At 41.7% G+C, this 16,196-nt stretch overlaps 1 protein-coding gene across 2 annotated transcripts in view; it reads left to right on the top strand.

The window, feature by feature from the left end:
* Nucleotides 1-16,196, top strand: part of ITGA8 (integrin subunit alpha 8) — a 196,789-nt gene that overhangs the window by 158,804 nt on the left and 21,789 nt on the right. For both annotated transcript variants that reach the window (XM_001089317.5, XM_028826016.2), the window contains exon 27: nucleotides 7,147-7,260. In XM_001089317.5, the coding sequence (XP_001089317.3) occupies nucleotides 7,147-7,260 (114 nt within the window). The remainder of the gene's footprint in view (nucleotides 1-7,146; nucleotides 7,261-16,196) is intronic.

Raw genomic sequence — 16,196 nt, 5'->3', positions numbered from 1 at the left:
AACTCATCACAGACAATACTAATAGCTTTTGGAATCACTGTCTAAAATGCTCCATGGTGTGCCCTTCTACATGTTCTTAATCTAAACGCTCTTAATCCTAAATCCAATTATAAGCCAATGATATATTGCAAGCCATTTAAAAGATAGTGTTGGTAGTGATCAAATTCATTAGCCACCGAACCTGCTGAATTCAAAATACAATGTTATGACATAAATAAATAAAAGCAGCCATTTTTTATGACAACATTCAAGGATGCTTTGAGGACTAGAACTGCTCCAGCCAGTTATGATACTGAAATAATTCAAAGTAGCTATCACTGAAGAAAGGAAATCAGTGCTCAAGAAATTGAATCCCCGATTTTCTCATCTGTAGAATGGAAACCCATACGCTTGATTTACATAACTGAAAAATTAAAGTTTAAGAAAGGATTTGCAATTCCCCCTTTGCTCTCTGTCTCCCTGTCTGCCATGCAAAGAAGGTTTTTGCTTTTCCTTCACCCTTTCCTCATGCTTGTAAGTTTCCTGAGGCCTCCCAGTCCTGCTTTCTGTACAGCCTGTGGAAGTGTGAGTCAATTAAACCTCTTTTTGAAAGAAAGAAAGAAAGAAAGAAAGAAAGAAAGAAAGAAAGAAAGAAAGAAAGAAAGAAAGGGAGGGAGGGAGGATTTGCAAAAGATAAAATGTAATGACAGTATGAGTGAATGTTAACAATCAGTTGCCCCTTCAACTAAAGTGGAAAATGCGCTGGGGATAAATAGTCTTCTACTCTCTCAGCCAGTTTAGTGGCATCTGTGGGACCTGTGTGCGTGTGCCTATGTGCAAGTGTGTGGGTGCACACATGGTGGGAAGGACAGACGCAGAGGTTTCAATACAGGAGACAAGACTCAGGAATGATGGTGCAAGGGGTGGATCTGGGCAGCCCCGAGGCAGCCATGAGTCCATGGCTTCATGCCAGAGAGACACTAGCCCAAAAGAATAGTGCATTATTTTTTGTAATCCATAGACTTAGGGTACAAGGAGCCAGATGAACAGCCCTTCCTCACCACAGGCTCTGCCTCTCCTTCAGTTCCGAACTCAGGGCAATTCATCAGGGGGTCCTAGTCAGAGTTATCAGATGATACAAAGAAGTCTCATGAGTTTTTAAAGAAAACAAATGGGTGGCAAGTGGAGAGCTGGGGAAGTCCTAAATTAACTTCCTTTCCATTCCTGCACTCCTGTATTTACCTTGAATTAACTATTTTTATAAAACAAAAGCGTAACAAAATATTTTAAAACTCTGATAATCATTTATTTCAGTCCGATAAAGTAGGATAATGCCATATTAAATTAATCATACTCCTGAAAATCCTAAATGTGTTACCCACCACATGGATAATTTTTTTTTTTTTTTTTTGAGGCAGAGTTTCACTCTCATTGCCCAGGCCAGAGTGCAGTGGCGCTGTCTCGGCTCACTACAGCCTCCACCTCCTGGGTTCAAGTGATTCTCCTGCCTCAGCCTCCTGAGTAGCTGGGATTACAGGTGCCCGCTACCACACCTGGCTAATTTTTTGTAGGGACAGGGTTTCACCATGTTGGCCAGGCTGGTCTCGAACTCCTGACCTCAGTTGATCCACCTGCCTCGGCCTCCCAAAGTGCTGGGATTACAGGCGTGAATCACCATGCCCAGCCAGATAACTTCTTTTAGTCATAGTAAAGAGCCTTAAAGAGGATATTAGGATAAAAGTCATGTAAACAAATCCTAGTTCTGTGTCTCATTAATGCAAAAGTTTTCAGGAGTTTTAGTCTGGGATGATGAAAAAGCTTTGGATTTGGATGGAGGTGATGGTGGTTCAACGTTGTGAATGTACTTAATGCCACTGAACTGCACACTTTAAAATGGTTAAAATGGCTTTAAAAGGCGTGTCTTAAACACTCTTTGACATTCATTTAGTTCATCTTGACAGTAGAAAATGTTTGAACTATGGAAATGGACAGAAAAATGTAATGAGCAAATCTCACTTAAATAATCAGTTAAACTTAAGTCAAACGAAGCATTTATGATGATAGAAGTACCTGAAGTTACATGACCAAAAAAAAAAAAAAAAAAAAAAACCTATGGCAATTGAAAGATTGTAATTCAAATAATTATTTTTTTCCTGAGATAGAGTCTCACTCTGTCACTGCTGGAGTGCAGTGACACGATCTCAACTCACTGCAACTTCTGCCTCCCAGATTCAAGTGATCCTCCCACCTCTGTCCTGAGTAGCTGGGAGTACAGGTGCCCACCACCACGCCCGGCTAATTTTTGTGTTTTTTTGAAGAGATGGGGTTTCACCACATTGGCCAGGCTGGTCTCAAACTCCTGACCTCAAGTGAATGTCCCGTCTCGGCCTCCCAAAGTGCTGGGGTTATAGGTGTGAGCCACCGCATCCAGCCTCAAGTGAATGTTTATGACACTGTAATGTTTAAGAAACATAACAGTAGAGAATCCATATACTATTCCTTTTAGGATAAATTAATAAAGTTTTGCATATTATCTTTTTTTTTTTTTTTTTTTTTTTTTTGAGACGGAGTCTCACTCTGTAGCCCAGGCTGGAGTGCAGTGGCCGGATCTCAGCTCACTGCAAGCTCCGCCTCCCAGGTTCACGCCATTCTCCGGCCTCAGCCTCCCAAGTAGCTGGGACTACAGGCGCCCGCCACCTCGCCCGGCTAGTTTTTTGTATTTCTTAGTAGAGACGGGGTTTCACCGTGTTAGCCAGGATGGTCTCGATCTCCTGACCTCGTGATCCACCCGTCTCGGCCTCCCAAAGTGCTGGGATTACAGGCTTGAGCCACCACGCCCGGCCTCATATTATCATTTTTAAAATGCTTCCATGGTATACAATAGAACAGAAAACAATTGATATCATTCTCAGCAAACTAACACAGGAAACAGAAAACCGAACACCGCATGTTCTCACTCATAAGTGGGAACTGAACAATGAGAACACATAGACACAGGGAGGGGAACATCACACACCAGGGCCTGTCAGAGGGTGAGGGGATAGGGGAGGGATAGCATTAGGAGAAATACCTAATGTAGATGACGGGTTGATGGGTGCAACAAACCACCATGGCATATGTATACCTATGTAACAAACCTGCACATTCTGTACATGTATCCCAGAACTTAAAGTATAATAAAAAAGAGACATCTACAGAATTCTAATATGCACTACCAATGGGAGAATCCTTCTGAAAAACCAATGTCCAAACCTATGCAGTATTAATGATTTGAAAAATCAAAGTTTGACTGGGCGCGGTGGCTCACGCCTGTAATCTCAGAACTTTGGGAGGCTGAGGCGGGCAGATTACCAGGTCAGGAGATCAAGACCATCCTGGCTAACACGGTGAAACCCCACCTCTACTAAAAATACAAAAAAAGTAGCCAGGCATGGCGGCGGGCGCCTGTAGTCCCAGCTACTTGGGAGGCTGAGGCAGGAGAATGGTGTGAACCCAGGAGAATGGTGTGAACCCAGGAGAATGGTGTGAACCCAGGAGGCAGAGCTTGCAGTGAGCGGAAAAGAAAAAAAGAAAAATCAAAGTTCAAGTATGTTTTTAAATTTCCACTTCAGGGTATGTCTCATGAGTACACTGAGACAGTAGAGATCAATAACTAAATTGTTTTTGAAAATTGTATGTATTTGTGTTGCAGGGCCCATTTCTTTCCTTCTATTGTTTCTCTTTAAATAGTATTGATGTAAGATAATTTTAAACTCCCGAATATCACAGAAACTCTCAGATGAAGGCCAAGGCAGTTCCTGATTTCCGTATCTGGTTTTGTTAACACATATATTACTCTCTTTCTCTTATTGGTTCGAAAATTGCAAATCCTATGCCTCCCCATGTCCTGGAGTCAAAACAACTCTGGATAGAAAGTGATTATGCAAAGTTTATTCTAAAATCAAAAGCGAAATGAGACCTCCTATGTTTTTTGTTTAGTTAAAAACAACTTACTGAATCACATTTCTGATGAGGAATTTGAAAGTGCAAAATGCCAACATCCTGTGTTGGGATCATAATTTCCAATTTGCATAGGAAAAATTTGTATCTACAACACTGAAAAAGAATTTCTCCTCCACCCCCAGAATACCCTTCCCTTTCTCATCGTGGGCCCCTGCTGCTTCTGTAGCTATCACCTCCATCTCCTCCTCTTCAAACTTTCCTGTCTTCTCTTTCATTGCCCAGCTTCCAGCCACCTTGCCTTTCTTAATGCATCTCCAGCATTTGATACTATTGGCCACTTCCTGAAACTATCACATCTCTTGAATTCCCCCCAGAACATCCCCTCCTGGTTCTCTTTCTGCCATTTGGATGGCTCCTTCTTAGAAAGCCTCTTCTAAGATTTCTCTTTGCCCATCCTTTCAATGCCCCTGTGCCCCAGGATTCCATCCCAGCCCCTTTCTCTTCTCTCCCATCCATTTAATTTTTTTGGATGATCATATTTCCAGTCCTTCCTCAGTGCCTTCTGTCATCTCAGACCTCCCTTACTGCATTCAAGCCTTAAAGGCCTGATCTGGGTGTCTAAGAGCCACCCCCATCCTCACATACCCAAAACCGTTGTCTCCATGACTTCTCAAATGTATCTCCTCTCTAGAATCCCCAGTCTCAGTGTTACCAGTGCCCGTCCACCCCGTTCTTCTCCAAAGAGCATTCTCCATGCAACCTCTGTGTAGTCATCATGTCTTTATTCTATTTTCTAAACTTCTCCAAAATGTATCTTCCTCTCTCCATTTCCACTGCCTCAGTTCAGGGCCTCAGCCTCACTCACCGGGGGCTCTTGCATTGGGCCCCTATCACCCTCCTGCCCCCCACTCTTCCCTCTCTCTTCTCTTTCCTCTCATATTATCCATCCCTCTAAAATACAGACTTGATCAATACCCCCTGGATATAAAAGCATGACAGGCTCCCCAGTACCTTCTGAATACAATCTAAACTCCTTAGCATGCGTAGGAAGACTCTTCATATAGACTTTCTCTCATTGCTATCCTACTTCCATCTGTCCATTTCACCCTCATATACCCTGCCCTTCCCTTTCTCGAGCATGCCCCAGTCTAGTACAACAGAATCATGGGCCAGGTCTCCCATTCTGCTAGGTGACCTCCCGTTCACACCTTCATGGCTCATTCCAAGCATCATCCTCTCCAGAATCCTCTAGCAGAGCTGGCTAACTGGGATCCCCATCTGCAGGGAGTCTACAACTCCTGACCTTGACACCCCTCTTCCCTCTGAAGGGCGGGGTTAGTGGTACACAGCATGTCAGCTGTGGAGCACAGGTCAACATGAGAGTCCTTGAAAGGGCCACAAACCACAGAGTTTTGAGAATTCCTGTTCTTGCTGGGGGCACCTGTATTAGTCCATTTTCAAGCTGCTGATAAAGACATACCCGAGACTGGGTCATTTATAAAGAAAAAGAGGCTTACTGGGCTCACAGTTCCACAAGGTTGGGGAGTCCTCACAATCATGGTGGAAGGCAGAAGGCACTTCTTACATGGTGGCAGGCAAGCAGAGAATGAGAACCAAGTGAAAGAAGGAACCCCTTGTAAAATAATCAGATCTCGTGAGACTTATTCACTACCGTGAGAACAGTATGTGGGAAACCGTCCCCATGATCCAATTATCCCCCACCAGGTCCCTCCCACAACACATGGGAGTTATGGGAGCTACAATTAAAGGTGAGATTTGGGTGGGGACACAGCCAAACAACATCAGCACCTCAGCACCCAACTCTAGTAGCCCAAGGACAGTCCACCCACCTGTCTTTGGGAGTGTCCTGTAGGAAATGAACCTCACTGCAATTTATCGGACAATATATTACTAACCCCTTTGCAGAGAATTCTGAGGATCTTGAAAAAGATTCTCAAAAAGGGTTCTCATGGTAATATGCTCCTTGCATTATTCTGTGTTATATCCATTTCATTAAAGTGAAATGTCTCAGTCAGCTACTTCACATAATATCCAGTACTTTGATTTTTATTGAGTACTAACAGGCCAATGTTGAGTGCTTGAGATATGAAAAATGAATATGCATGGGCCACAAGATAAATTTAAACCCATGAGGGTGTACAGTTAGAGAAGTATCATTCTGTGCATGGCACACAGAAAATGGATTATGATGTGTTCATTTATTTCCATGCTGGAATCTGATTAGAAAATCTGATTTGAGGCTGGGCATGGTGACTCACGCCTGTAATCCCAACACTTTGGGAGGCTGAGGCAGGTGGATCACCTGAGATCAGGAATTTGAGACCAGCCTGGCTAACATGGTGAAACCCCATTTCTACTAAAAATACAAAAATTAGCCAGGCATGATGGCAGATGCCTATAACTCCAGCTACTCAGGAGACTGAGGCAGGAGAATTGCTTGAACCCGGAAGGCAGAGGTTGCAGTGAGCCGAGATCATACCATTTCACTCCAGCCTGGGCAACAAGAGCAAAACTCTGTCTCAAAAGAAAAAAAAAAAGAAAGAAAGAAAGAAAAAGAAAAGAAGAAAGAAAATTTGATTTGATAGATAGAATGTCATTATAATGAATCCTTTTCAGGAACATGCATTTCATATATTAAAGGTTATTCATTATATGCTGGGCAATTCTAGAAACCGATTAAAAATAGCCTAATGAATGAAAGTCGTAGAAAAACCTCCTTTATAACCAGAAAAATAATTTAGACAGAAGAACTTTATGGAACAAATGTATGCCAATGGGTCAGTAACTGCAGGTCTTTGAGATAATATGGGCTCAGGGGTCTTCCTCTGCAATCCCTTCCAGACTTGCTGAGCCCAGCATTGGGTATTGTGAATATCTATGAGCAATGCCTCCCCCAGTTCGGAGAAAATGAAACAGAACAATTCAATTGCTGCTGCAGAAAGATTGTCTTAAAGTAGTTCGAAAAGAGCTTAAATTTTATGTTGTATTTTGTGTTCCATTTTACCTCCACATTACCACTAAAGTTGATTCATCCTCGCCACTAAACTGTGTTTTCTTGGTTGTTGCAATATATTGTTCTCTATTTAAATTAATAATTTATGATAAGGCGATGACTTCTGAGGGAATAAAATGTCAATAAGCTAACTTCATTGTCTCTACCATGATTTAAAGACTCTGACGTGTTCCCACTGCTGTTGTTTGCAGAATTGTACAAATATCGAGTGTTTACAAATCTCCTGTGCAGTGGGACGACTCGAAGGAGGAGAAAGCGCAGTCCTGAAAGTCAGGTCACGATTATGGGCCCACACCTTCCTCCAGGTAATAAATAACCACAGAAGCACATACACACTGCTCACTGGGAGCTGCTTCGCAAAAGCTCAGTAGGAAGTCTTTTCGTAGAGATTTCTAATTTAACACTTGGAGAGTCCGAGGCAGATGGATTATTTGAGCCCAGGAGTTTGAGACCAGCCTGGCCCACATGGTAAAAACCCATCTCTACTAAAACTACAAAAATTAGCCGGTCATGGTGGTGAATACCAGTGGTCCCAGCTACTTGGGAGGCTGAGGCATGAGAATCCCTTGAACCCAGGAGACAGAGGTTGCAGTGAGCCAAGACTGTACCACTGTACTCCAACCTGGGTGACAGAGTGAGATGCTGCCAAACAAAAAGAAAAAATAAGAGAGAGAGAGAGAGAGAGAAAGAGAGAAAGAAAAGAAAAGAAAGAAAAATTAAAACGAATTTTAAACTTAAAAAATTTTTTTTTACATTTTTCAGTGTAAAAGTTTCCATTTTAAAAAATATTTCAATTAAAATTTATGTGGAGGAGTTGAGCAAGATGAACTGGCCATTTTTCCCAGCAGGTGAAGACAGTTTAAATATCCTAATTCCCTAAGACCTTGAAGAGTAGATTCAGAAAATGTACTTAGTCCACTGTTACATACCCAGTGTTGGGCACAGTAACTATTAGTCAGTGGCAGCATGATGAGTATCAGAACATAATTATTCAAGACATATATGTCCAGAGAAGTTAAAATAGAAATCAATTTAGAAGGGAAAAGGGAGATTGTTCTAGAAGGTTCCTCTTAGCATGGGCTCCAACCAGGATAGCACCTCAGCCAAGCTCCAAGTACGTGAGTGTGATTTATAGATTACGCACCACTCACGTGATCGGCTCTGCATCCCACAACAGCCAGGGATCATTCCATTGATTTGTGCACATTTTTTTTTTCCCCTGAGATGGAGTCTCGCTGTGTCACCCAGGCTGGAGTGCAGTGGTGCAATCTTAGCTAACTGTAACCCCCACCTCCTGGGTTCAAGCATTTCCCCTGCCTGAGCCTCCCAAGTAGCTGGGACTACAGGCGTAGGCCACCATGCCTGGCTAATTTTTGTATTTTTAATAGACATAGGGTTTCGCCACATTGACCAGGCTGGTCTCAAACTCCTGGCCTCAAGTGATCCACCTGCTTCAGTCTCCCGAAGTGCTCCCAGGCATGAGCCATTGCTCCTGGCTGACTGTGTGCATTTTAAAAGTTTAAAATCTCTTTTATGCTAAGAAAATGAGAGTTTCATTTTGGAAGGTGCTATTTAAATGATACTACTGTGTTACAACCTTATTGTTTTAGGGGGATTTTTTTTTTAAATCCTAAATTAACTCTTACCACGTCTATGCATTCTTGCTCACATTTTAACTACTAAACAAACTCATTTGGTTTATTGTGCCATGAAAAATCAAAGGGTCAAATCCCTTTGAGTCTAGTTATAAATATAGAATTTTTATCTCTAGATTTTTATGTTTTCTATGATTTAATATGCTTCCATAGTCTTGTCAATCTTATTTTTGTTTTTAAAATAAAAACGAGGAAAATTAAAGTTTTGTTTTAAAGGTCATTTGTGAAGCCATCTTCCTTTCTTCCTTTCCCTTCCCTTCCCTTCATTTCCCTTCCCTTTCCTTCTCTCCCTTTCTTACCTTCCTTCCTTTCTCCTTCCTGTCTTTCTTTTTTCATTTCTTTCTTTCTGTGCCTCTTTTCTTTCTTTCTCTTTTTCTTTCTTTCCCTTTCCTTCCTTCTTTTTCTTTCTTTCTATCTTCCTTCCCTCCTTCTTTTCTTACTTCATTTTCTTTCTTTCCTTCCTTCCTTTCCTTTCTTCTAAGGCAGAGTTTCTCAATCTCTGCACTATTAACATTTTGAAACAGATCATGCTGTGTTGTTGGGAGCCACCCTGGGCATTATAGGATACTTAGCAGCATCCCTGCCTCTACCTAGTAGGTGCTGGTAGTACCCTTACCCCAGGTGTGACAACCAAAATTGTCTCCAGATATTGCCAATGTCCTCGGGGGACATCATCCCATTTTGAACCACTGACCTAAGGAGAGGCACAGTGCCCAATTTATTTGACTTTATTTTTAAATCAAACCATTATGTATTCATTCACTCAACAAATATGTAGGAAGGACCTACTGTGTGCCAAGGGCTGCTTCAGGGTCTAGTTATAGGAGAAATAGCTGTGAACACAACAGACATAGCACCTGCCTTCACAGGGCTGTTAATCTCAGTGGAGGGAGTCAGAAACTGAGCAGGCAAACAGATGGATCAGTGCCAGGAAGAAAGTAGAATTGGGTAGTGAGATCAGGGTAGTAGGATAAAGAGTAGGGAGCAGGGCTGCTGCTGTAGGTAGGATGGTCACTTTCTTTTATTTCCACAATGTCGTATCATTTGCACATATCAGTCGTATTCATTCAGTAGGTGAGGCACCCGTACAAGGGTGTGAATACCAGGAGGGAAGAATCCCTGGTGGCCATCTAATACCACAGATCATTAGCCCTTGAATTTCCTACTTTTAGATGCAATTTGTCTGAAAGCCTAAGCTGTAAATCCTGTTTTTCTCTAGTCAGATGAAAGCTGGGAGTAAGCTATATTATTGTGATCAATAGATTCATTTCTTAGGGATGACGCAACAAAGGACCACAAACTAAGTGGCTTAAAACAACAGAAATTTATTCTCTCAAAGTCCAAAACCAGAAGCCTGAAACCAGTGTGTCAGCAGGGTTGGTTCTTCCTGGAGGCTCTGAGGAATAAACTACCCCATGCCTCCCTTCAAGTTATTTTTGGTTTTTGTGGAGTTTTGTTTTTTATTATTATTTTCTTTTTTATTTTTTTTATTTTTATTTTTTTTTTGTAAAGACAGGGTCTCACTATGTCACCCAAGCTGGAGTGAAGTGGTGCAGTCATAGCTCACTGCAGTCTTGAACTCCTGGGCTCAAACAACCCTCCCACCTCAGACTCCTGAGTAGCTGGGACTACAGGTACCTGGCACCATGCCATGCTCAGTTTTTAATTATTTTTGTAGAGATTATATCTTGCTCTATTGCCTAGGCTGGTCTCAAACTCCTGGCTTCAAGTGATCCTCCTTCCTTGGTCTCCCGAAGCACTGGGCTTAGAGGTATAAACCACCAGGCCTGGCCCCTCCTAGCTTCTGGTGGTTGCCAGTAATCCTGGGCATTCAGTGGCTTGTAGACCATCACTCTACTCTCCCTCCATCTCCCATCACCTTCCCTTCTGTGTCTCTGTGTCACTGTGTCTTCTATTTCTTATAAGGACATTGGATTTAGAGCCCACCCTAATCCCAGTACAATCTCATCTCAAACCTTACCTTAATTCATTCTGCAAAGACCGTTATTCCAAACAAGGTCATATTATGAGATTCTAAGTTAATATGAATTTGGGGAAGACATTATTCAACTCCCTAAAATCAATAATCTTCTATCCCCACTAGCAAAGCCTGACTCTATTTGCCACAGTATTGCACCAACTTCTTTAATCTAGTAAATATGCTCCTTAAACTACTTCACCAACCTTACTAGTATGAGAAGAAAGTAATTAATTAGGGTTTAAATTGTTTTTGTTATGACTCTGTTCACTACACACATTTTCCATCTACTCTTAGACATCATCACTAAATGGGCAAAATTTTGAACCAGAACAGTTGGGGCCAAAGTCATCTGAAGGCTTGAGTGGGGCTGGAGATGCAGTGTAGATGCTCTTGCAGTTTGGGTAAATATTGGCAAAAGTGTATGAGTAAACACAGGGGTGAGCCTGTTTTTGAATTTCGTATGTGGAAACTGCCTATTAGCAAAGTGATGTGCAAAAAACCACAGACATCCATTAAATTCAAGTTCTAGGAGGAATGACCCTGACTAACATCAGACAGTCTATTTTCTCTATCTTTGGTAGATACTGGGTCAGGATGCAGGAGCTCAGTTCCATTCCTGCCTGGTTTTGTTCAAAGCACTTAACTTTCATGGGGCTCAAGTTCCTTATTTGTGAAATGAAGAGATTGGACTAAAGTCTCTTTTCGTGCCTGAAAATTCACTGATTCTATAGGTAGCTCACAAGTAATTTATGGTGTTTATTCTACTTGGCGTAAGCCAGCAATAACTCTGTATGCTGTCTCAATAGCCTACTTTTTTATTGTGTTGATGTTTTGGTTGACTGAGAACAGACTACATCTAAATGGCTCTTTACACTTAGGGAACAGCCTGCCAATCTTTCCAAAGAGGGCTGTTTGTCTGCAAATAGTCAGGTTACTATTGAGTGATTGCCATGCAGCTAAGTACCATGATACATGCTTGTATATGAATGACTCATTTAATTCTTACAGCAATCCCATGGGACATGTATTATTATTGTCAGCTGCATTTTACAGATGAACAAACTGAGACATAGATACTATATGGCCTTCCCAAGGCACATAGATAGTAAGGGGGAGAATCTTGAGCTTTTACCCCATGTATGTCACTACACTAGACTGCTGAACTAAAGATTACCATAACAGCCTCTGTAGATTTTATATTTTGATCACTGTACTACAGATGGCTAAACTATAACTCTTATATTATGGATAACTATACTATAACTACTATACAAAGGTTTTAAATACCGTGTATTAAACTTTTTCAAGATGTTTACATTGTATAGCATGCTATTTCAGAATCCAATAAAGAAAACATCTTATGATTATTGAATTATACTGTCCAGTACAGTAGTAATAGTCATGTATTGCTATTCAAAGTATTTCAATTTGACTAAAATTTAAAATTCATTTCCCCAGTCTCACCAATCACATCTTAGGTATTTAAGAGTCACAGCTCACGGCTACTGCATTGGTCTGTGCAGATTAAGAGCATTTCTCTTATTGAAGAAAGTTCTATGGGGCAGCACTGTTTTAAAATGTTAGGGAAGTATATTTCCATTCAAAATTGTAAGATTTGGTCATATAATCAATTCTTATATCTATGAATGTAGACCTGGATTGTGTTTAATAATAGTTTTGTGACTTCCCTTATATCCCCTCATAAAGTAAGAATTAGGCCCTCTTTGCCCTATAACAATGTCTTTCGCCATCCCAAAAGGCAAAATCTCTATCAGGAATCTACTTTTCCCTAAGTGTGATGTTACAGGTTTGAATAAACACAACAGCCTCCTGGTCGCTCTCCTGAGTGGTGAGCAAAGACAGCAAAAGAGGTGAACGTAGACCAAGGGGTCAAATGTACTGGCTTTACTTCAAAGCTTAGATACAGTATGAACCATGCAAGTAAACTTTTGGATTCAGATCTGCTGAGTGAGTAAAATATTGGAATTCTGCAATATGCAATGAAAAAACAAAAACTTGTGAGGTTGTGTTAAGAAGTTGTTTTGCGGAGGGAAGTGGAGGAATATTCCCAAAAATATATCTGTAGTTGATACCAGAGGGTAAGCTCCTCAAGAGGAGGAGGAATGTTTCCTTGTCTTCGAATTTTCTTCCCAGCCCTTGTATCACCTGACACAGGATGCTACTTATAATGCTTTAACGAATGAAACATCTCAGGCCAAATGCTAGGCTTGGCTGGTACACAAGTCCTTGTCTATTTAGAATGAAACCAGTCCAACTAACCAGCAAATGAGATCACAACAAATTATCCCTCATGGTGTAAAGCAAGTAGCCCAGGAAGCAGCAGATATTCTAGAAATGTAAAAACTTGTGATACCTTTGAACAAAATGAACAAGAAGTGATTTTTGATGCCTTTCTCTGGGGTCTCTGGAAATGCCACCTTGATGACTTGGTTTGAGATGCAAAAGTGATGCAGGGCAGGTGAACCTCAAAATTGGGGCTTAGCCCGTGAGCATTCTTGGCTTCGTGCAGAAGAGAATTCAAGCAACCTTACATTGCCTTTTCAGGTGACAGGTGACATTGCTTTGCAGGAAAAAGGGCTTCATTCTTTCTTTGTGAGAGGATGTAAGGAAAGTCACAGTCTTGAACAGCCTTTTGTTGAACTGGACCTGCTCCCTGAGGAGCAGGGCTAACTCCTAGACAGCACACACAGAGCTGGACTCGGTGGGCTTTTGGTAACTCTCTTTATATCCACTTATACCCATGTTCAATTATATGCAACTTAAGGGGTGAGTAAATGCAAATTGAAGGGCAAGTTATTCAGAACTCTCTAGGAAAAGGGCGATAACTTCCAGGTCTTTGCCATAGAAAGGAGCAGTAACTTCTGGGCTGTTGCCATGGCATTTGTAAACTGTCATGGTGCTGGCGGGAGTGTCTTATGCTGATGAGCAATGAGGGCAGCTAGGGATTGCTTTAGTAGCTATTGGCTGCCTTCAGCCAGTTTCTTCCCTTCATCCTATCTGTGCCAGGTCTTGTTTTGGTCATCAGGGTTGTGACCAGAAAACAAGTCCTGCCAGTCCCATACCTCAAAAGCACAGGTGCAGCCAAGAATGCACCTATGCTGACATCTGTGCCCAGCCAGCCCATTCACCAGAAGAATCTTCATGAGGAGCTTGGGCTCACGTTTGTTATGACGTTTGGCTTTTCTCCCAAATCCTCGCACCTCATCCTCCCTCAAGCCACAAGCTGTTCTGATTTAGTGAGTTTAGCAAAGACTTCTTGCATTTTGGGCAGAGGCAAGCATCTCATTTTCTTACATCTTTCAAATTGAAACCCTCCAGGTTGAGATGAGAAGGCTTCCAAACTGAGGAGAGAGCATGGATGGAACCGGAGGCTGCTATGTTAAATGAAATAAGCCAGGCACAGAAATACAAATATCACATGTTCTCACTCCTATGTGGGAACTAAAAGGGTGGATCTCATGGAGGCAGAGAGCAGATTCATCATTACCAGAGGCCGGGAAGGGAAGGTGGCGAACAGGGATGAAAAGAGGTTGGTTAAAGGGTACAAAAATGCGGTCAGAAGGAATAAATTCTGAGAGTCAGTAGTAGAGTGGGGAGATTATAGTTAATAATAATTTATTGTCTATTTCAAAGTAGCTAGAAGGAAGATTTATAATTGTATTAGTCTGTTTTCACGCTGCTAATAAAGACATACCTGAGACTGGGTAATTTGTAAAGGAAAGAGGTTTAATTGACTCACAGTTCCACATGGCTGGGGAGGCCTCACAATCATAGCAGAAGGCAAAGGAGAAACAAAGGCATGTCTTACATGGCGGCAGGCAAGAGAGCGTGTACAGGGGAACTCCCATTTATAAAACCATCAGATCTTGTGAGACTTATTCACTCCCACAAGAACAGTACGGGAGAAATCACCCATGAGTCAGTTATCTCCACCTGGCCCCACACTTGACACTGCGGATTATTACAATTCAAGGTGAGATTTGGGTGGGGACACAGCCAAGTCATATCAGTAATGTTCCCAATGTTAAATGTTTGAGGTGACAGATATCCCAATTACCCTGAGTTGATCATTACACATGGCATACAGGTACCGAAATATCACATGTACCTCCAGAATGCATGCAACTAATAGATATCAGTAAAAATAAATAAGAATTAGGCTGCCTTTCCTCTTTGAGCCACACCCTAATTTGATTCTTTTCAGTTCCATAAGGTAGACAATTCAGGATCTCAGGGAACAGAGACAAGTCCAAAGAGTCATGGTTGTTCTTTTATTTCCTGCCCAAAATGATGACCAGCAGTATTGGGTCATAGTGGCTCAGCTTCCGGTCCACTTCCAAAGGGGAGATAGTGTCAAATGTCTGAGTAGTACAAAATGCTGACATATTTTATCTAGACTTAACCTGGGGGAGAGACATGGTGATGAATAGTGTTGGCTGCAACTCACCATGCTTCTTGGACACAACCAGGGGACAGATTCAGAGGGATGAGGTGTTTTGATACCTTTTATTTCATCTACTGAGACAGAGACCAGAGACCCTTAGTGACATTCAGTCAGATTTCTGTTGCCTCGTTTGAGGTAGGTTCCATGATCAGAGCCAGCCACAAACTCCTTCTCACTTTAAGGAAATGAGAGGCAAGGTTCCCTCTATTCTGTAGTTGAAATGGAAGAAGCAAGCACACACCCCAAAGAAGCTTTGCAAAATATCCTATATCTTTGAGTGCAACATATCTTCCAGAAATGCTACACATAGATCTTTGTATAGTTTATAACCAGTCTGTCCATTCCCTGGTTTTCTAAGGAAATGTTTAAAAAAAAAAAAAAAAACTTTACCTGGAAATATGAGTCCAAAGAAAAGCTAGTTCTAAATTTAATAATTCAGAGAATCCAAGTGTTAGCCTCCTCATGATAAACTGCCATCTGAGCCTTTTATCATTTAATTATTTTGTTTGCATGCATTTATTAGCACTACAGTTTCTTTAAAGACTGAACAACAAAAATGATGTCGTTTTAACACCTTAACAATTTGTCATAAACTTGAAAATTGTCATTGGCCTTTTCAAATTAGATTCCACTTTTCTTAAGTGACATAGGCTTCCCTAGAGTGCCAATTTTCATAACTATAGTTTTTTTTTTTGAGATGGAGTCTTACTCAGCTGCCCAGGCTGTAGTACAGTGGCATGATCTCGGCTCACTGCAACCATCGTCTCCTGGGTTCAAGCGATTCTCCTGTCTCAGCCTCCTGAGTAGCTGGGATTGCAGGCACCCGCCATCATGCCTGGCTAATTTTTGTATTTTAGTAGATACGGGGTTTCACCATGTTGGCCAGGCTGGTCTTGAACTCCTGACCTCAGGTGATCCACCTGCCTTGGGCTCCCAAAGTGCTAAGATTACAGGTGTGAGCCACTGTACCCGGCCAGCTATAGAATTTTTTAGCTGAATACCCAGGATGACTGAACCACTTGCATTTAGTTGATTTGCTTATAATCACTCTATTGCTTGGCTGTTGCTTTTTATTTTTTTCTTAGAAACAGGGTCTCGCTCTGTTGAAGTGCAGTGGTGCAATCGTAGCTCATGGGAGCC

This window comes from Macaca mulatta, chromosome 9 (genome assembly GCF_049350105.2).
Source record: "Macaca mulatta isolate MMU2019108-1 chromosome 9, T2T-MMU8v2.0, whole genome shotgun sequence".
Classification (NCBI taxonomy): domain Eukaryota; kingdom Metazoa; phylum Chordata; class Mammalia; order Primates; family Cercopithecidae; genus Macaca; species Macaca mulatta.
This window is presented reverse-complemented; position numbering and strand designations above follow the sequence as displayed.